Below are 22,632 nucleotides of genomic sequence, written 5' to 3'. Positions count from 1 at the left end.
CTTACAGGAAAAAGCAAGGGGTGAGAAGGTGAAAAATGGCTTTGTCATGTATAATGAGATAAGAATCCACGGACACTGGCACCAGAGCCTGCAATAAACCCAGATGCCAACTTTGCTGCCACATACACCCGGACAACACCATTACTGGCCCCAACAACATCACACATACCATCTCGGGACTATTTAATTGCTCATCGTCTAACATTGTGTATGCCATAAAATGCCAACAGTGTCCTTCAGCTCTCTATATTGGACAAACAGGCCAGACCTTACGCCAAAGAATAAACGGACATAAATCAGACATCAGGAATCACAAGACAGAGAAACCAGTAGGAGAACATTTCAATCTCCCAGGACATTCTATAGAAGATCTCAAAGTAGCTGTTTTACTACAGAGGAATTTCAGAAATAGACTGGAAAGAGAAGCTGCTGAATTACAACTTATCACCAAACTCAAAACCATGGAGAAACCTGGTCTGAACAAAGACCTTGGATTCTTATCTCATTATACATGACAAAGCCATTTTTCACCTTTTCACCCCTTGCTTTTTCCTGTAAGACCTATTGCAGTCGTTAAGAGTCGTCAACAGGCTCATCACAGCTATCTGCCAATCACCCATTCCCACCACCCTTCTGAGTAATACCCCTCCCCACCTTCTCACTATATAGAAGGGTCTGGAAACTTCTGTTTCAGTGTATCTGAAGAAGTGTGCATGCACACGAAAGCTCATACCAAGAACTGACTTAGTTGGTCTTTAAGGTGCTACTGGAAGGAATTTGTTTTGTTCTTTTTCCAGCCAATACATCCAACCTTTGCAACAGATTAAAGGTAAAGGTACCCCTGCCCGTACGGGCCAGTCTTGACAGACTCTAGGGTTGTGCACTCATCTCACTCTAGAGGCCGGGAGCCAGCGCTGTCCGCAGACACTTCCGGGTCACGTGGCCAGCGTGACGAAGCTGCTCTGGCGAACCGGCACCAGAGCAGCACACGGAAATGCCGTTTACCTTCCTGCTATAAAGCGGTACCTATTTATCTACTTGCACTTAAGGGTGCTTTCGAACTGCTAGGTGGGCAGGAGCTGGGACCGAATGACAGGAGCTCACCCCGCCGCGGGGATTCGAACCGCCGACCATGCAACTGGCTAGTCCTAGGCGCTGAGGTTTTACCCACAGCGCCACCCGCGTCCCTTGCAACAGATTAGTGTTTGGCAAATGCTGCATATTTTTTTTATTTTTTTTTTGGCTGCTTGGAGATTGCTTATATATTTGGGGTTAGATCCAGAATTGCCCTCCTACAAATGGAAGGGCTCCTTGTGTTCACAGAAAGATCTGAGACCAATCAGGGACTCCTATCAGAATAAGTTGTAGAGAGGACTTTTAAGATTCCACTTTTCTATTGCAGCTCCCCAGCCCCCAGTCTCACCTCCCATAATGCTCCACTGAATTCCATAACCACCTGGAGTAGTTTTTCAGAGGGCAGAAGGCACTGCAGAGAGAAGGAGGCCTCAAAGTATGGTCTCAGTTGTTCCTTGACAAGCAGGGCTTGTATTTGATGCCCTTCAAACAAGGTACCAAATGCAAGCTCCCCTTGTGTCGGTCTCACTCAGGAACTCCAGAGTGCAGTCTTTCCCTGGCAAAAGCTTATCAGCACTGACTGCAACCCCTGCATGGATCAGCTGCACTTTGGAGTTCCCAGTTGAGAGCCCCCAAATGCAACTGATCCCTGCTAAATGTAGGGTGTGCAGTCAAGTGCCAAGCAGCTGGAATTAGTGCCAAGCAGCCGGAATTAGCTGCAGAGCTAGTCCTTTGCAATCCAACTTGCCACCTTTTATGGAATACCTGCAATAGCTGTATAGGAAGACTTCATTTTTGGGGTAGAGAACTTTGAATAAAATGTGGTCGATGCATATATAAAATCACAACTTCTTAAGGGTTCGAACTCATGGCTTATTTTCATTGGATATTTATTTATACTGCAGAAATATGTGTTGTTGGTGAATTAGAAGACCTCAGTGCCTCAGTAGATGTACAAGATGTCTACACCAAAGTCAAATGTAAAATAGAAAGCTTCAATATTGATCACTACAGAAACAGGTAGCAACCACACCTTATGTGCATTATTATTATTATTATTATTATTATTATTATTATTATTTGTTAGTGCTCATTTGGAAACATTTTACTCTTCTTTTTTATTGGGGTGGCTAACCCGTTTCAGGCATTGACTCATGATCAACATTTCAGGGGCTGCATCTTAAAGTGGGCACGGCTGAAGTGTGAAAGTGGGTGTGAGGATAACTGCAGCTCTGGGTTGAGCATTAGAGGTGTCAAGGGGTTCCTTCTACCACTTAGAAAGCAGAGAATGAGATTAACTCATTTTTGCCAGCAGCTCCTCCCTCTGCTGAACCTCCGTTTCATTTCCTGCATTGCTTGCCCCTTTCCAATGCATACTTCTCTTTTTAACCTCAGTGCCACTATCCAACAGCACATTCCACTAGAGCAGCCAACATCCTCATCTGCCTTTTCTGCCATACATCTCTGGGAGACGATTGCTGTTGTAGACCATACACGGCCACCTATCAGAGGTTAGCTGGGGTATATATAACGGACGCACTTCCCATGCTCATATTAGAATACAGTATTGGAAACTTACCATGAACATTATTCTGAGCTGAGTCCCTTGCTGGTGTCCAGGGCCACACTCTGCTAGGTGGTTGCAACTAATCACATATAGATGCTACTCTTCTCTTAACTGGGTCTCTGCACTCCCTCCCCCTTCCTTACAGAGTCTGTGTTCTGGGGTGTTCTTTGTTTCTTTCATTCTCCTTCCCTTTATTGTACATTATGCTCAGCACTGGCATGAAACACAACCGAGGTTCAGCAGAGGCGGAGGCTGTCAGCAATGGTGATTTCCTGCCTTCTGAAAAGTTAAGAGGAATTACAACTCACTTGGACGCAGTAAGCTTCCATCTTCCCATTCTCAAAGCTTCCAAAGGTCTTTCCCATCAGCTATTCTACACAATTTTAAATAAAATATGTTTATCACTCCATTACTCATCCAGCAAATAAAATAAAAAATAATGGAATTTTTTCAGATGGGGAGGCATGGGGTGCCCCACAAAAAGCCTAATGGCACCATGGCATCATAGCATTTTGTGTGTGTGTGTGTGTGTGTGTGTGTGTGTTACAGATAGACTGGAAAGAGAAGCTGCTGAATTACAACTTATCACCAAACTCAAAACCATGGAGAAACCTGGTCTGAACAAAGACCTTGGATTCTTATCTCATTATACATGACAAAGCCATTTTTCACCTTTTCACCCCTTGCTTTTTCCTGTAAGACCTATTGCAGTCGTTAAGAGTCGTCAACAGGCTCATCACAGCTATCTGCCAATCACCCATTCCCACCAACCTTCTGAGTAATACCCCTCCCCACCTTCTCACTATATAGAAGGGTCTGGAAACTTCTATTTCAGTGTATCTGAAGAAGTGTGCATGCACACGAAAGCTCATACCAAGAACTGACTTAGTTGGTCTTTAAGGTGCTACTGGAAGGAATTTGTTTTGTGTGTGTGTGTGTGTGTGTAAATAGAAATCTCTAATATTTTTAACGTGCTTTTTGAAATTACACATTTTGGCAGGCCACAAAAACAGATTGGATTCTCAAATATGGCCAGTGGGCTGCTGATTAGTCACCTCTGTCTTTAGTGGTAGTAATAATAATACAAATAAAAAAGAGATGATTTGAAGTGATATTGCTTTGCCGCAATTTGCACGTGGAAGAAAGCAGCATTAGTTCTAATAAGAAGAATATACTCACTTTGACAAAGAACATGCCTCTGCTAATATCTGTAGGTTTGATATTAGGTTTAATCATTTTATCATGGTGGTTAGCTTAAGACACGAAGCTGGATTTCATAACTATGAAACCAGAAGCTGATGTTTTGTATTTCACATTAACTATCACCTTTTGGAGTTATTGTGTTTATGACAATACTTGTGTGAAATTTTGCAGCAATAACAAGCAGCCTGTGGAATTAGGAAATATCTGTGCACCGAAACCTTAGCATGCTCTAGTGAAAAAAGGCTTGCAATCTGACAGTAAACAATTTTCTTAGTTTTTTCTTCTCATTCTTCCAATAGTGTAACTTTTTTTTTAAAAAAAAATACCCTACATGTATTATAGTAATTAATTCAGCATGATTTTCATATATCTATCCACATTATTAAAATACTCCTTCTGTCTACAGATTTAGTGCAAATGCTGAGGGGTTTCAGTTGGCTAAATTCCGTATTAAAAATAGTAGTATTCTTTTCTTGATGCTAATCTTCCAATGTAAAATTGCTTAACACTGGTGGGTTTCTACAGTTTGATTTGCAAATCAGAATGACTACTATATATATTTTTTAAAATATTCAAAATATAGTTTCATGTAGTTTAAATGTATAGATTCTGACCAGCTGCAGAGAACAGATAAGGTGAATGTTGTGTTTTCCAGACCAGGAGAAGGTTGGCAGTCTGGACTTTTTGAAGGCATATTCCTACAATGCAAAGAAAAACTTGTGGTGAGATTTTTGTAGCAGAATAAGATATTTAACCAAATAACTATCCTAAAATCTAAACATTTTTTTTCTCATGCAGAAGGGTGAAGGACTGCAAGAATTATGGTATAAACCACCAATAGCTTTTAAAAAGTCAATTTGTTCTTGTGGAAAAGGAGAAAATACAATTTCCAACTTTTAAAAAGTCCATTAGTTCTTGCACTCCATCTCTTTCCATTCTAATAAAGCTTCTGTTCCCTTTTTATAATTAATTGCAAATCAAATTACACTTAGTCATTACCTAGGGAGAGTCCTGCTCTACTTTAATTCCTGATAATTTTTTATTCTCCTGCCAAATAATTAGACTGTGGCAAGTTTCAAGTTTATGATTTCCTTCTTTTGATTGAATTGAATTGTGATTTTTGAGGTGAAGGACTTGCAAAGCCTGCAATGGATATTGGCCGAATTCAGCTTAGTTTTAAAATATATGATTTCCCCCCCTTATGGCTTTATATTTCTTTTTTGCTTTTTTGCCTGCATCACCTCAAGCTTTGGGGAAGACTCTTGGTCTCTGGGGAAATGTGGAGGTGTCTTCCTTTCCTGTACTGACAAGCTGAACAGACGTACATTGTTGGTTCGACCCGTCAGCAAGCAGGACCCTTTCAGTAACTTCTCTGGCTTCTTTCCCTCTGTAAGAAATCAATGCAATATGTATATTACAGAACTTCCATTAACAAACAGTGGTTTAGAATGATGAACAGCTACTCATGCAAAAGCTTCTTTATCAAGCTGGTGTTTTTATTTTGTTCTAAAATAGCCTCTCTCCCCCAGTAATGTTCTGGCAACAAGTGTGGTCTGTCTACACAGTTGGGAAAAAGGATGGCTGCAGAGCAAAGGAAGAATATTCACTTGAGCATCTTTGTATGTTACAAATGTGACCCTAAAGGAGAGGTCACTTTGATGTTTTACACTATCATGCATAGGTTCTGGATAACTCCTGAAATATTTGAGTCCATTGATTTTGGTGGCTCTGCTCTGAGCATGGCTTAAGCAAACATATTACTAAAATTCAAAGCTGCAGATAATTGGTTTTATTAGGTCCAGCTAAAATTCCACAAACTAGTGATGAGGCTTTAAAGTTGTCCAGAACTCTTCTTCAGACACTGTGGATTAAGCAGCCCAAAAAAGTGACGTGGGTGGAGAGAACTACTCTCAGCTTTAAAGATACATAGACTACCAATTTTTTGTGACTTTGGATACCAACAATTGGTCTGGGGAAAATGGGTTATTCTACTGTGGCCAGTGTTTTTTTCCTTAAAAAATAAAATTTAAAAAAATGCTCACTCTCATTTTGACTCAAGAAAATCACCATTTTATAGTTCAAATCTGGAAAAATAAATACAGTAAATGGACAAAAGTACAAAGATTCTCAAAATGTTTAGGGGTATGCATATTCCTGTGTCTCCCCCCCCCCCCTGAAAAAAAAGCACTGACTATGGCTTTAGGGGTTTTTTCCCTAATGGACCAGTGCATCTATGTACGCCATGTAGATTTTTACAAAGGGTCCAGATTTCAGACATCCACATATGCATTATTTATATTTGTATATTTAGGATGTGAATCTTAAGATGTTCCATTTATTGGAAGTAAATCACATGTTACTTTCCAGTGAGAAATTTCAACTTGGTGTCCACCTGTGGTGTGTGATCACACCTTCCTCTCCCGTGGCAGAAAAAAAAAATCTGACTATTTGATTATGGCGTCTCCCTGACCACCTAACTGAAAATGTACTTATCATTCAACAGATCAAATAGCCAGGGAGATAAACACAGTACAGTCTGGTCCCCTTGTTATTTTTTCAAGGGCTCGAGGTGAGAAAGAGCCTGAGATTTTAACTAAGTTGAGATTTTTTTCCCCATGGAGAGTAATGAATGAACAGACCCAGCATCAGTTAAGAAACCCAGCAAGGGAGGTTATTATTATTATTATTATTATTATTATTAGTTAGTGGAAGTTCTGTTCTCCATGATTATTTTCTGACAAGAACATGTACATGCAAAATTACTGTTGCTACTTATCCAAGTTACTTCATTCTAACACAAATGAAGCTAATTTACTAATTCTTTACCATTTTTAAAAAAAATAATTGCATAAATGTAACTAAATAATCAAGTGTATCTGAATGACATTGTTTGAAAATGTATAAAGAGCTATTTGTGCTATTAGCTAATTGGGCCGAGATACATGTGTCTTAGTAGAACATAAAAAGAATATGTCCAAATTCATTGAACGTACAGGAACATTATTCTATTTGCAAAGCTCCTGTTTAAACAAGGATTTCCCCATTGATTTCACACAAAGGGTTGCACATTCTCATTTCCATTGTATGAATGGAAATTCCACTGTTATTGAAATGAATGGGGTTCCTGCAGAAATTTGGATTAGACCTCATAGAGTCAATTCGTTGACTATTCTGCTATTGGCTTTGGTGGGATTTTGGTTCTCTGCAAGCACAGAAAGTCAAATTTCCCACCATTGCCCTTTCCAGTAAGATTAGCACTACTCTGTTTCGCACCAAAATAGATGCATTTTTCACATTTGTCTTTTCAAACTAGTAGGAACATAATGGATAGATATTAGGTCAAATCTTCATTCAGAAGGTCTGGTTCAGACAAAATGCTATGACAGTGACTTGTAGTGAGCTCTGCCTCCTTCTTTGTGTGCAAAGGGGAAATCAAAGCTTCCATTCTTGGTTTTGAATACCTCCATACTTCCAAGTCCAGTTTATTTTAACTGTGGCTTGTTGGGAAATCAAGATTAAACCATAGTTTTCAGAGTTTGGATGTAATAGAAAACAGCTGTATATTGAAAACTAAAAGGGGAAACTTTCATTCTGCTCTTGCACACAAATGAGGTCAATGAGGCATGTGAGCCTGAAGCTTGCTATAGTTCATTGCATCTGAACAGAAAGATGTCAAAGTCAGCATACCCTGATCTGAAACAAATGCATTTTAAAATATCAATTGTATGTATATTTGTATTTGAATCAGTTCTAAGAGTAGCCATGGTAGTTAACATGTACTACATATTCACAGAAACCTTTTCATCTGATGTTCAGGGAAGTGTATAGCTGAAAAGAAATAAAAAATGAAAGGGTTGTTTGACAAAAGTTCTCCTAATTTTTACACAGTGCAAATGGATTACTTATTTCTCACAATTTCTATTTCCTGATACAGGCAACTGCAAAACTTTTGGATGGTTCTCATCAGCAACATGGATTTCTGTCACTGACTTACACAAAGGCAGTTACAAAAAATGTCCGTCACAAATTGATTTCAAGAAATGAGCGAAGAACCTTGCATAAATTATCTGAAAGTTTCACTGATGGTTCTCCTCATTTCCTTCATGAGATTCTTCTCTCGGCTCAGGCATTTGATGTTGTCCTCTGTTTTCCTTTTCTCAATGCAATTGCAAGTATATTTCAGGCAAAACTGCCAAGAAGCCAAAAAGAGAAAAGAAAATCGCCAGGCCAACCTATGAGGACTCATATTCTCACATCTCGGAACTTGCCGCTTATTTATATCAATACTGGCGTAATCAGAATCTTTTCCCCTAAAATGGAGGAATTGCAGCACAATATTGAAGGTACTATATTCTCCACCTTATATTAATACAATAAAAATATTTTTATTGGATACTGTTGTTCATGAAAATGCTGTCTCCACTATATATCTATGAAGGGTCCTCATTGGCTTGTTCTCCAGTTTTACTGATTTGCAAATTTTAGAGAAAATCCTTTAGAAGTCCAAAAAAAGCCTTGCCTGCCTTTCCGGTCATAGAATACACGTCAGCTCAGGGTAGCTACCTCTGCAGTGACCTCTCCAGGTTTCCTCTAATTAACCTTTCCAGGGAAACACTTGTGGCAAATGACTACTGTGCTTTTGTTATATGTGTATATTTTTGGCCTTTCGTTCAGTGCTCAGCTCTACTGTGTCAAATCAGTGGTTGAAGTGGATTCATACACTGTTTATATCTAGTATGCTTAATTAAATTAAGGTTTTGACATAATAATGGGCAGTAAACCTCAATTTGCCCTCTGTATTCTACATAACATACGAGTTTCAGGCATGCATAAAGATACAAGGAGTTGTTAAAGAATGTACAGTGGAACTTCGGTTTTCAAGCATCTCAGAAGCCGAACGTTTCGGAACCTGAATGCCGAAAACCCAGAAGTAATTGCTTCCATTTTCGAAAACACACCTTGGAAGTTGAACGGCTTCTGAGGCGCGTTTCTCAATTTTCACCATTGAAATTGCCGGCAGCCCTTTGTGCCTCGGCTGTCGAATGTTTTGGAAGTTGAATGGTCTTCCGGAACAGATTACGTTTGACAGCCAAGGTTCCACTGTACAATTGCTTTCTAGAGTGCTCAACTATCCCTCCCCTTCCCAGGGATATGTCTTGATTGCTCCAGGAAGTTTTTTATTGTCAGAGATTGAAGTGGGAGAAGAAAGCTAGTTAGATAGCTTTGTTTCAAATTCGCTCAGTCATGGCCATTGAAAAGTAACAGGAAGGCACCCCATCCCACTTTATACCATTTTGAGTTCTGCCCACTTCTCATTATTTTACCTTGCAGCCACCTGCCTTTTCACTTCCTGTCTTGATGGAACACGTTGAAAGACAGCAAACAAGCATTCTGATAGGAAACTTGTGGCCCTCCAGAAGTTGCTAGACTCCAATTTCAGCACAGCCAGTAGTCAGTAATAGATAGGATCTGTTGTCCCTCGTCTTCTGGACGTCCAAAGACGTCTCCCCCTTGCCAGCTCTATTACCTACAGAGACTATAGGTAACCCCGTTTCTGTTTCCCTAACCCCGTTTCTGTTAGGGACCTAGAAGACTAGCTTGTTTTCTCCATCTTCTTCCAAGGATTTGCTTAGTCTTCTGTGTGGGTAAAATTGTTTTCTGCTAAGTAATTAATAATTGGTGCTTTTTGGACAAATCATTTAATTGCGTTTTGATCTAGAGTAGTTTCCCGTGATCTTGAAAGTGGCTTCACACAGAGCAAAAGATCCTAAATGGAAATTTCAAAAAGGAAATCATGTCAGACTCGTTTGTTAAATGTGACAAATGTGCTAATGCCTATTTTGTGGTGGGAGGCAGACAAATAGACAGGTGTCCACTTCATTGATATATAGTGACATTCAAAATTCATATAGATTTGCTTTGTGTTCCTACTCTCAAAGCCCAAATTAGTCAGTTTGCCTATTGTTGGGCTACATACTACAGGAAGATTTTTTTTAAAAATGCTGTTCATAGGATTATCATTCTGCATATGCTTCTTCACAAAAGCTGTAGCAATGTTAGTTCATTTGGGTGTTACTGAATGATACTTTATTTGATCATCAGTGAAAGCATGCATGAAATATGATGCTTAGAGCTACATTTATTTAACAGACTTACTTGAAAAGTCTACAGATGAATTAGAGGGAGCCCCAGGAGTCAAATCAGCACCACTAAGAAGCTAAGTTTGATGATTTAGAAGTTGTGTAAATTTGATAGCACAAATGTCCTGTAGTTTAAAAAGAAAAATGTTCTTGAGGTTAGCTTAGACATCTACCAAAGTATTTGTAACTGGGGAAAAAATGAGTATCTATTTAGCCTGATTAAAATACAAATGCTTTGTCCACTTAACTTCCCACATAACCATGGCCTCCCAACCCTATTTCCCCAAATAGTTTATTATACATTATCTTCAGTGCAGTTCCTTAATGATTTTTTATGTATTTCATAAGTATTTGATAGCATTGCCTGACACACCCACACCCCTGCCATGGTTTATTCATTAGCTGTGTGTCCAGATTGTTAATCATAGCCTCAGTATGATTGCCTGATTCATCCTGGACTCATCTCAGTGGTGTTGCAGAAGCCAGCTTTTATATACACAACACACATACACATGAGTCTTCTGAGCTGCATGTGAAGTTTGCTTGTTCTTTCCACATCAAGCAACGTGTTATTTAGTAAAGTACTTAGCACTCACCACACTCTTAGCATCTGTAGCTGAAAGCTTAGCTTTCAAAACAAGTTGTCTGCGATATCTCACTGGGTGGCCACAGATGGGGAAAAGGGATTGAAAGCTTACGTACATCCTCAAAGCATAGGCTTGTGGAGAACACTAGGCCCAACTGCATGTATATATATCAGATGTCACTGTCAGCTTCTAAAATGTCATAAAATCCTTCATGGGCAAAAAGAAATGTTACAAGATACAGAGTGCAGGTCTCTGTACTGAAATACATGTTCACTTCTTTATTTCTTCACAGTATACAGTGGTGCCTCGCAAGACGAAAATAATCCGTTCCACAAGTCTCTTCGTCTAGTGGTTTTTTCGTCTTGCGAAGCATCCCTATTAGCAGATTAGCGCTATTAGCGGCTTAGAAAAAGGGGGGGAGGGGAAAAACTCGCAAGACTCGCAAGACGTTTTCGTCTTGTGAAGCAAGCCCATAGGGAAATTCGTCTTGCGAAGCGCCTCGAAAAACGAAAAACCCTTTCGTCTAGTGGGTTTTTCGTCTTGCGAGGCATTCGTCTTGCGGGGCACCACTGTATCTTGTATTTTTTTAGTAGCTGTGTTAAAAGTAATTGCAATGATGGCATAGGCAGAATATTTAATAGGAGCTAAAACTGTTAAGATCTCCAAAAAACAATTAAACACTTATTAGGTAATCAGTAAGCTTTCATATGTCAATACCCAACATTCTTTTCCATTCTTCCAGCAGCCAGTCCAAGAATCAGGACTTAGGGCATAGCTTTGCCAATAGGGAAATACTTGTTTGTTTCCCATTCAGCTTTGTGGGGGAAAGTATATAGACTGTAGATTAGGACACCATTGGAGAAAAATATTGTTTCTTACTCCAGACACTGAGAGAGGTGTAGGGAGCAATTTTAGCTGCCCACCCCCCAGCATAGTGTACCTGAGTCCATCCCTTTCCTTTCCTCTCATATAAATGGGTGCCCCACACAAAGGCTGCATGCACACTATATATTTAAAGCACACGACCCCCCACAATCATAAGAACTGTAGTTTGCCCCCCACAGAGTTACAGTTCCCAGCACCCTTCACTACAGTTCCCTTGATTCTTTTGGGGAAGTCATACGCTTTAAACATACAGTATACGCAAAACCAAAGATGCACAAAGAAGCATTCATTCTCCCTTTTCTCTCTCTGTCTGTCAGAAACAGATACATAAACACACACATTTCTCTGTCCCTGTAATATCCCCAGGGACACTGCACTTATAATAATTACAGGCATTTCACTAGTCAATACTAGTCAATTTAAATATATTCTCATGTTATCCTGATGGCGTTAGGAATGAGGGAAGCTATATCAGCCAAAATAGCATTACTACCAGGCCTAGGGATGGGCAGAGGAACTATATCTGTCTATCTGCCTGCCTGCCTGCCTGCCTGCCTGTCTATCTGTCTATTTTGTTTGGTATTAATTGGTTTACCAGTAATTTGATTTGAATTAATTTGATAATGAAATGATTTTAGAATGTTGTATTATTTTATTGTTGTTAGCCGCCCTGAGCCCGGCTTCGGCTGGGGAGGGCGGGATATAAATAAAAAATTATTATTATTATTATTATTATTATTATTAATTGCAGAAGTTAATAATAATGATGATGATGGTGATATGGTTGCTCCACTGAAAAGTCACCTCACTCATTGCATTGGAAATACCTTCATTAATACATCTGGCTCTGTATGTATACACAAATGTTGTTTGTTTCCTACTTCAATTGCAGATAATAAGACGAATAAGGAAGATACTTTGGTTCTTAAAATTGGCTCTGTGTCGATGGCTCCTCAGGCTGACAATCCTCTTAGTAGAGCTGTGCTGAGGAAAGACATTTACCAGTAAGTGTTTTTTATTTGCCAAATTAGAATGAGAAAAATGTTTGAAAAATCCAGAAATGTTTTTAAAAATCAAAACAAGATATTATCTTGAGAGAGAAGATATGAAATCATTGATCTGGCATGCATGGTTGACAACTGAGATTACATTGTTTTATTCCTGCCTGGACATTGCACATTGTACGTTGAATAGTATTTGCCTAGCCCATTGCACCTGAGTTCTATCAGCACAATCTGTACTCTTGATTTTGTATTCAAGACATAATGTTCATGTAGTTTGAGCAATGCATGTTGGGTTCTACATATATAAGCTCACATGCAAAAATAAAGTTGAATACACAAAGAACTGGCAGGCTAAGTAAACTTGCACGATCCTGAGCCCCTCGCTAATTACACAGTTTAAACATCATCACAGGACTGGAATAAAAGTTATCCAGTAAAACATGTATTCTGATGAAAATCTCTTTGTGTAGAATTTTCCTTTTTTACATTGATTACTGAATTATCGTGCATGCTTTCATATTTTTTCAGACACTTCAACAGTCTGTGAAGCACTGATGAACAATAAATTAATTTTCAGTTATGTTATCATGATCTTAAGGGCTCCCCCACCCTTGCAAGGAAAAAAAATCGGTCAGGAAAGGGATCCCTCTTTTTTGCAAATACCTTCTCTCTCAGTAGCTGCCTAGTGTGAAAGTGATTTTCATAATGTTAAATGGTTAGCAGACATTCAAAATGCTGGACTGTTGATGTCATGTGGATCAAAGCTGTGAAAGAAAGCAAACTTCTAAGGCAAAGTTTCACAGTAAACACATTCTTTGTGTGAATGTCGTGCTCTGGATTGTGTCACTGACTTTCTGCAAACCACACTAATCATATGTAGGCAGCAAAACTGGAGAACATATGTAATCAACATGATAAAAATAATATATGATTCTTAGTAGAGTTGGCACTGCTGAGAAACATGAAAGTATAGTTGCAAATAATACCAAGTGAGAAAAGTCACAGAAATACAGATGAACAAGTGTCTTATGCTTCCTGTTGGTCTGTTTCTCAGATGTGGCATTTTTTTGTTTTTTTGTTTGAAAAGTACTTCGAACTGTACTTCAATAGAAGTATGTTACAAACATCAAAATCCTTTCCCAGCAGTAAAATGTTTTACGGCTTTAAAAATGACAGATATTACTTTGTCAAGCATAGAAATTCCTCAACTGGTTCAGGCTCCTTGCAACTTAACAGTTTCTATCCAAGGGGGTGGGGTGGGGGGAGAAACTTTGTCATAGTGCACTTAAAGGTGGGTTTGCCTCTGAATACCATTTTCACATATTCAGGAAAATGTGATATATGAAGTGGTGTCATGGGTTTGACTTGGAAATAGACCCATAAAAATCAGGAATGTTTTCCTTGAGCATGCAAGCACACCAAGAAAGCAATTGTGTCATCTTCTTTAGGAAAATGAAGATTAGATGGAGTGATAGGATTGAATGGTTTTCTAGGAAGCTTACAGATGAGAAAGTAAGAATAAACGCCTAGGGTACCAGAAGTGCATGTCCCCCCCAAATATACCTTAATGTGCTTGAGAAAGGTGTGCCAGGGTAGAGCAAAATGTGCGTCTGTGTGAGGTTGTATTCTGTGAATGTCCTATTTGGCAAAAGCGTTTGGGATGCATGGCTTTTTGTACTGTGAAAGCTGTGAGGTTGTAGAAACAACTAAGAATCTTGTGAAATCTTAAAAGACCTCTCTGGAAACTGAGGTTATGATAGAACTGTTGTAATCAAAACACTATGTAGGGTATTTTATACTGTGTACTGTTCAGAGGTACATTGTGCAGTTTGGGGATGGAAGCCTTATAGACTAACTTCCTTCATCAGTTCAATCTTAATTTATTTTTAAAAGACCTAGTTCCATGTGAATTTCAGTGTGTAATGTGTGAAGCAGCCCTCGATACATGATTATAGTGCTGCATTGTGGTATGAAATTCTATAACCTTTCGGTAAAGAATACTAGATGGCTTCATGCATTTGTGTATTTGTTACAGGGGATGGGGAACCTGCGCCTCAGACATTGCTGGACTATATAGATTATCCCTGACAATTGGCTATGCTGGCTGAGGGAGTTAGGAATTGGAGTCCAGTAACATCTACAGGGCTACAAATTTCCATCTCTACTTTATTGTCTCTCAGTTAACACAGTTTATCATTCTCACTTTGATACCTCAATCACTTACAGCTGTACTTGACATCCATTTTTTCACTGGGGCATATTTCTATCAGATGAAAAGCTGAAGGGCTGCACAGAACTTTGTTCCATAGAAGCCAAGAAACAAGAACTAAATGCATTTTTGTCTGAAATAGGCAGATGAACCTTTTCTTAGTTGCTTGTTTGAATATTTATTGCACTACTCTTTGGTGCCCCAAAATTCTCCCAGGATAGTTTACAACAAGGTGCAAAAACACAATGCACAATTAAAAACAAAACAACAAACAAACAAGTAAACATAAAACAGCAGTATTTACCAAATAAAGATGGGAATAAAAGCTAACAAGTCACAGATCTAAGAGGTCTGGGCAAATAAAAAGGACTTTACTCAGGTGTCAAAAAGATGCCAGACTCTGCACCAGGCAGAGGAGAGTCCAGAGAGCATTCCAGAGCTGGGGTGCCACAACAGAAAAGACCCAATTCCTGGTTCATACCTGCCTTACTTCCAAAGGCAGAAAAAACAGGCGAAACCTTCTCAGGAAGATCTTTGTGAAGTTCATATGAAATAAAGGGATCCTTTTGGGGGTAAGCCATTCAGGGTTTTGACTGTTGATTGATTGATTGATTGATTAAACAACGAATTGTGCTCAGAAGCAGTATAGAAGCTGATACTGCTGTTTTAAGACTAGAAAGATACATTTTGTATTTCCAGAAGGCATTCTAGTCTGTTTTGGCCCAAATACATTCTTAACAATGTTCAACAAGAGCCCAATGTACGTATCATGCACAATGGGGGTTAAAACAGCTCCTTCCCTTTGTCTCCATATGATAAAATGTGGTCAGGGTGTATAACATGGTATACGTGGGGTGTTATTGTTGGTATCAGAGGATATACTGGAGGCGAGATGGAAACCTTTGAGGTGTTGACCTGCTGCTCATCCTTAACTATTAATAAGCCGTTTCCTTTGTGAGAATACTTGAAGTTTGTTAGAATGTGGAAGCAGTTTGTAGGGAACCAAATTCTCAGAGGACTGAAAACATGAAGTTGGAAGTTGGAAGAATATCCCACTATTTGTCTTATTTGAATTTCGAAGCACTTATTTCACCTTGTCTTAAAGCAGCAGGCATGTCACCATTTAAGTACATTGAGCTGCCCTTTTCACCTCCTGTTACATCATGACTGGTGTTCATGGAGGCTACTTTATCTTTAATGGCTGGTAGATGAATCTGTACTCCAAGATGAGGCTCCCCTTAACTTCACTTAGGTTAGAAATCTTGCCTGGTAGTAGTGCGCCTGGTTCAATTTAGCAGATAATGTGAGTCTCCCTTGTGCACAAGCACTGTTAGTATTAATCACAATTAAATCCATATTTAACATGTCGGATCATTTACTCAAGTTTTCTGCAGCCTCTATGGTTTTGCTGCTGAACCTTGATATTCACAACATCATACTGTTTTTGTATTCTTGACAGGAAAAAAGATTCATACAGAGCACTAGAAAATGAAGTCAGGGTTCATCATGGTCTAGGGCAGGCTTCCTCAGCCTCTACCATCCAGATGTTTTGAGACCACAATTCCCATCATCCCTGACCACTGGTCCTGCTAGCTAGGAATCATGGGAGTTGTAGGCCAAAAACATTGGAGGGCCGAGGCTGAGGAAGCCTGGTCTAGGGAGATTATTTCTTAGGTGCATAACCATAGGTATCAGGGCAGAAAAATATATTTGGGAATAGTGGTGAACTTTTGGCTCTCAAATTTCAGCAGTGGCCTGTGAGACACTAAAATCTGGTGCCCCTTGCCTCTCACGCTCTGTTTTACAGCACTGTTGTGCACACCCCCCCCCCCCCGCCCCCAGCAGCAGGGCACCCAGTGCAGCTGAACCAGTTGTGCTATCCTAAAACCGCCTCTTTGGGGAAGATTATTACACCAGAGCACTGTCATAACTAAGTAGCTTCATGATATTAATAAATCTATGAAAATGTGGAGAGCTGTTTTCTACAAATTTTCCAGACTCTCTGATTTGGATGTGAGAACTAGTCTTCAGGATTTGGAAGAGCAGTTTTCTACAGGTGATTAAATTATATGATTTCAGGTCTTTTTTCCTGTATGTCAAGCTTTAGAGAGCCTGACATGCATTCTTTTTTGGACCAAAGCAGTAAAATGCCCTAGTGTGCATTTTGCTGATGTTGCCTGCTAGCATGCTATTGTATTTGTATTTAAATCAAATTCCAGTTGGGCAAATAGTTGACTTTCCACAAAACGTTTCATTGTCCCTTGGGCTCTTCCTGCTGATTTCAAAAATATGTTTTTGAACAGTCATTTCAAGGATACTTTGCTGCCATATATGTTTAACATTGACATATAAAATCCTTGGTTGTGGTAAACAGTGTTACTGTAAAATAATTCAGAAAAGCTTCAGAAAGCTTACTGTTAGCATTCTTTATTAATGGCTTGTGAGTAAATATAATTTACATTGTATTTGGTTTCAACAAATGTTTTGTTTGTTTGGAAAGTATTCTCTAGTAATATTTAAAACAGATTATTTTCTTTCTTTTAATTATGGTGGAATTTTAAGTTGAATATAATGTGAAGGCTATGCTTCTGTTACTAAGGTAACCATATCCTTGTTGTAATGAGACATTTGTTAACTTCTGTATACAGCTTGTGGTTCATTCCATAAATACTTGTGGGTTCTCTGATGTCCTTCACAAGGTTTTATCTATGACAAATTTTTACCACAGCTCTTGAAGTACTTTGTGAGAATGGGTGTGGGTTTCTTTCTTCTTAAAATTATTCTCTAAAATCTTAGCACATTTTTAAAAAATCTCCCTCTTCAGCTTTGTTGCTGTTTAACATATTCCATCCTTTTTTTTTTTTTACCATGTGGAATGTTCACCTATTGAAATAGATTTATCAGTAGCCCTTCATTGAGTTAAGGGGAAACGTCTTCTGTTTATTCATTAGGTAAGTTTATTTTACACCAGTATTGTGGGACCAATACCTTATCCCAGGTTTACTTTTTATTGCAAAATTTACGCTAAGGATGGGGAACTTGTTGCCTTCTAGGCTACAACTCCTATTATTCTTGACCATTGGCCATCTTGGCGGGGACTGATTGGAATTGTACTGCAGCGACAAATAGAGAAGCATAAGTTACTACCTTTCACAATCCTTTTAGTATTAGCTAACATGGTGTCCTTTGAATCCCAATTTCCCTCAGCCACAGCTGGCATGGCCAGTGGTTCAGAATGATAGGGTTCGGATCTCAACACCATCTGAAGAACACCACTTTAATTCCTCCTGTTCTAGAGCTGGGTGCTGTTTTCCCAGTGAGTTCCATGTGTGGAAGACACTGGCAGAGCAGACCCCGGCTGCCTTCAGGACTGAATCCTCTGGAAGATCCAATCCTGCTGGGGTCTGCTTCCAGCTGGGGAGCAAATGGCTCTGTCCTGCTCAATTTGACTGTGTGCTCCCCTGCGAAACAGGCATGTGCAGGAAAACTTCTTTTACTCTATTTCCCCTACCACCATGCCCCAGATCTCATGGGTTGCCCATCCCAGTGCAATCTGGGGCTGTTTCCATCTGACTAGCCTGGTTCTGCCCAAATCAGCCCAATACGATTGGGGCTTCAACTGAATCCAGTGTGCTGCCCTACCAGATACATTAACTGATGGGAGCGCCAACATTGGTATTAATATAAAGTAACCCTGGAACTCACTAGCAGACACCTAAAAACAAATCTCTAATTTAATGGTAACTGATTTGATATAAATAACATTTTCTCACAAGTGGAAACTAGTGTGACAGTGCGAAGAACTGTAGCTGGCATAAAACCACCATTCAAAAATGTCTTTGGCATATGTCTCCTGCATATTGTGTGCATTGATGTTTAGCTGATTTAACTTGAAGGCTTTGTGTTTGGCTTTGGCAGGCACAAAAGCAATGGTGTACACTGTGGCTTCCTGCAGCAGGAAATAAGTTTCAAGGAATACTATCCTTCTTGCTGCCAAAATTTACCATAACAATACTGTTGGAAATGACTGAATAGTTTACTGTTTGCCATTTTACTACATTTTAACTCTTCAGGTTTAAAAAGTTTGTTTTCTATATGTTTTCTTGTTTTGCTTGATATTTCATGGGAATCTGTCCTTCTGTTTTACTTGTTAAAAAAGCTCTTTTTCATTCAGGTGGTATCTGCTACTTTTCAAATAGTTGCATGTTTGCAACCAGGGCTGTAGTCCTAAGCACAGTTACCAAGAACTCTGTCTAATTGAACGCAGTAGGGCTTAAAGGTAAAGGTAAAGGGACCCCTGACCATTAGGTCCAGTCGTGGCCGACTCTGGGGTTGCGGTGCTCATCTCGCTCTATACAGCTTCCGGGTCATGTGGCCAGCATAACTAAGCCGCTTCTGGCGAACCAGAGCAGTGCACAGAAACGCCGTTTACCTTCCCGCTGGAGTGGTACCTATTTATCAACTTGCACTTTGACGTGCTTTCAAACTGCTAGGTTGGCAAGCAATGGGAGCTCACCCTGTCGTGGGGATTCGAACCGCCGACCTTCTGATCGGCAAGTCCTAGGCTCTGTGGTTTAACCCACAATACCACCCACGTCCCAGTAGGGCTTAAATTTGAGTAAATGTGCATAGGATCACACTGAGTTCTTTGGTCCCCTTGATATCAGTGGAATTTTAATCATGCTTTACTGTCAATAATGCCTGACCCAGTAGCAGCTGGGAGGGTGAGTAGGACTGTGTTGCTCTCCCATCTTCTCAACAACTTGTGTCACTGCTGGTACTAACAGGGAGAAGGTGAGAGGTAAGGCAGCAAGGAGTTTAGCATTGTATGGGCACAGTGTCACATAGGCACCACTGCTGCACCCGCATCACACTGAGCTCTGTGCTGCCTTGCCGCTCTCCTTCTTGATACTAGCAGAGATGAGAGAAGAACAGAGATCCACCCATCTCATCCCACTGGCCAGTCCAGTTTATGTTTGCAGAGAAAACATCCCTATGCATATTCTTTGCTGGATAGGAATTTTGTATATATGCATGATGCCTGTATCTAGAATTCCTTTTCCTTATCAAGCTGCTAAGTCTATTCATGTATAGCCTGATAAACAGAGTTGAAATCCTGTCTATAGATATTCAGACAGTTAGAAGTGGGTGTAGTGTCCCAGTTTTCTTGCTCCTGCTAAACAGCCAAGTGGCATAATCTCTAGGGTCACAGCCATTATCTGTAAGAAATTTAAACAACTGATGTCAAGGGTATTTAAGTATTATGCATGCATGTTACAAATTAGGAAAGAACAAATGGCCATAGGAATGATGTAAAATCAGTTGGGGAAACCACTTCCATGAGCCTCTTTGCAAGTGAGACCAGGCCTCCTGGTGCATGAGGATAATGCATCCTAAGAGCCCTGGAAAATAGCATTGGGACTCGTCAAGGATCAGAGTGAAGAGCTTGCCTTCCTCTTCAGCCCAATGCCATTGCAAAGACATGCGTGACCTCAGGATGAATGCAGCAAGCTACAGCCATCTCCTAAATTGAAGGCTCTTCAAGGCTGTATGTGCAGGGGATGAGCAACTTAACTTTCTGCTTTGACCTAAAACACATTGCTGCAGTTTTTGCTGGTTTGAAAGAAAGCCTAAACATTGAGCCCCAGAAGCCAAGAGCTGAACTTGTGGGCTGCTTTTTTTGCTGGTAGATACTTAATCTGGCAACAAATGTGCAGTCATTACTTTAGTAATTTTGGAGGGATTGGTGGGCAGCAGCGGGATAGTCATACTAAGATTGGTGTTGACAAATAGATGATGGAATACTAGCGGATTACTGTTGTAGTTAAATGTGCATAAATTTGTATCCAAATAAAATGAGTTGCAAGGATTTTTTGTGTGAGAAGAGTTAGAGGTGCCTTTTAAAATGTCACCCACCATCCATGGTTTTTGTAAAAACATGTATTAAACATTCTCAAATCTGCTGCCCAGAATAATTGGAAATAACTTTACATACATATATCTTATCAGTCTGAAAAGGCAGAGGTGTTATGTGGTTTCATGCCTGGGAGGTGGGGAGGCCACCTGCCCCGGATGAGACTGCCCTCCCCTGGAAGCAGCAGGCCCACACTTTGTGGGTGCTCCTAGATTCAGCACTATCACTGGAGGCTCAGATGGCCTTAGTGGCCAAGAGTGCCTTTCTTCAGCTACAGCTCTTTCATCAGCTACCGTTTGACAGAGATGACATAGCCATTGTATTCCATGGTCTGGATTGCATTATTGTAATGTGCTCTACATGGGGCTGCCTTTGAAAACAACTTGGAAACTTAAATTGGTCCAAAATACAATGGCCAGATTACTGGCTTGGGTTCCCTTCAGATGTCCCATTTTGAAACAGCTGCACTGCTTGCCAGTTCATTTCTGGGCCCAATTCAAGGTGCTTCTGTTAGAGTTTAAAGCCCTAAACAACTGAGGCCCCAAATACCTGAAAGATGACCTGCTTCCCTGCAGGCCCTCCCAGGTGCTGAGATTGCGGAGGGAGCCCTCTTGGTTGTTCCACCGCCATCAGAATCTCTCTTGGTTGTGGCCTGGGGGATGGTCTTTTCTGTGGCAGCCCCTAAGATGTGGAAGTGTCTTCCTACAGAGATGCATCCAGGGCCTTCATTATGCACCTTTCAGGAAATGCTGAAAATGCATCTTTTTACCCTGGCTTTGGACACTTCAGATGTATGTTCTGTAATGTAAAGTTGTTTTAAACTTTTTTATATTGTGTTCTAATTGTACAGTGATTTGTGGCAGTATATATTATTATTTTGTGTATTACTCTGCAAAAGCAATTGGTACAACCAAAGCGATCACTTCAGTTTCCTCACCTCCACCCATGCGCCCCAGAAACTTCTTCAGAGAGTCCCCAATCCTCTGGAGCTGATTTTGAGGGGGCTGCAGATGAGAGGAGAGAAGGGGGACGTTCCATTCCACTAGTACAGTGGAACCTCGGGTTGAGGACGTAATCTGTGATGGAGGCACATCCACAACCCGCAGCGTTCGCATCCTGAAGCGCCGCACCTGTGAGCGAGTGGCGAAACCCAGAAGTAACCTGTTCTGCTACTTCCGGGTTTCCTGCAGTCTACAACCTGAAAACAAGTAACCTGAAGTGTCTGTAACATGAGGTATGACTGTACAAGTCTCTTGTGTTAGCAGAATTGGAGCTTTGGATACCATCCAGTTAAATTATATAGCAATATTTCTAAACATGTAATATTTCTAAATGCAATCTAATTATCAAAAGCTGCAGTTAATATGAGTTTAAGAACTCTCAAGAAATTTTAAACAGCTCTGAAAGGCACAAAAACTGCTTTGTTATGCATAGCAAATCTTGACAACTAAATGTTTTAAATATGATTCAAACACCTACATGAGCTCTCCACCAGACCCCATCAGCAATATTGGAATGTAATGAGGTAAAAATTAAAAATGCATATCACAAGTTCAAAGGCAAGTATATATACCATATTAAAGAGACTTTAAAAAAAATCTAACTGCTCAAATTTGTAGTTTATTACACATAAATTTAGGGTAACTTGCCACAATGCATTGATTTCGTAATTGCTTTAAAGAGCTTTATCCATGACTGTGAAAGGAGGAATTCAATAGACAGTATAAATTTGTCTTATTTTGTTTCTTAACGTGAGAAGCAAGTGGCAATTGGGGGGGGCACATTGTAGAAAATTAATAATTCTGACCTGCTTTGTAGGTTTCTTGTAAGCTTTACTGAAATAATATATGATCAGTTCTTCAAGTACTCAGAAAGGCTGAGATGAATGACTATTGCCTTCTGGTTTCTTGCCTCAGGCTCTTTATTGCCAGTTCACTCATTCATCATAAGGAAGATTTTTGGCTTTCCTTTCTTTCTCCCTGCCTTCTCTTCTAGACTAACCCGATTGCCCATACCCTTTCAGAGAATATTAATGTGCAGATTTCATTG

At 39.9% G+C, this 22,632-nt stretch overlaps 1 protein-coding gene across 5 annotated transcripts in view; it reads left to right on the top strand.

Moving 5' to 3' along the window:
- Positions 1-22,632, top strand: part of VPS13B (vacuolar protein sorting 13 homolog B) — a 357,420-nt gene that overhangs the window by 192,935 nt on the left and 141,853 nt on the right. For 3 of the 5 annotated variants that reach the window (XM_081873883.1, XM_081873882.1, XM_081873881.1), the window contains exons 27-30: positions 1,980-2,094; positions 5,092-5,233; positions 7,779-8,187; positions 12,349-12,460. In XM_081873883.1, the coding sequence (XP_081730009.1) occupies positions 1,980-2,094; positions 5,092-5,233; positions 7,779-8,187; positions 12,349-12,460 (778 nt within the window). Of the gene's footprint in view, positions 1-1,979; positions 2,095-4,499; positions 4,567-5,091; positions 5,234-7,778; positions 8,188-12,348; positions 12,461-22,632 lie in introns of all 5 variants that reach the window. The other 2 variants (XM_081873885.1, XM_081873884.1) reach the window with 1 other exon arrangement.

The sequence above is a fragment of the Podarcis erhardii genome (assembly GCF_964252035.2).
Source record: "Podarcis erhardii genome assembly, chromosome: 8".
In the NCBI taxonomy this organism is placed as follows: Eukaryota; Metazoa; Chordata; class Lepidosauria; order Squamata; family Lacertidae; genus Podarcis; species Podarcis erhardii.
The sequence above is the reverse complement of the archived record's forward strand: the minus strand, read 5'-3'. Positions and strand labels throughout refer to the sequence as shown.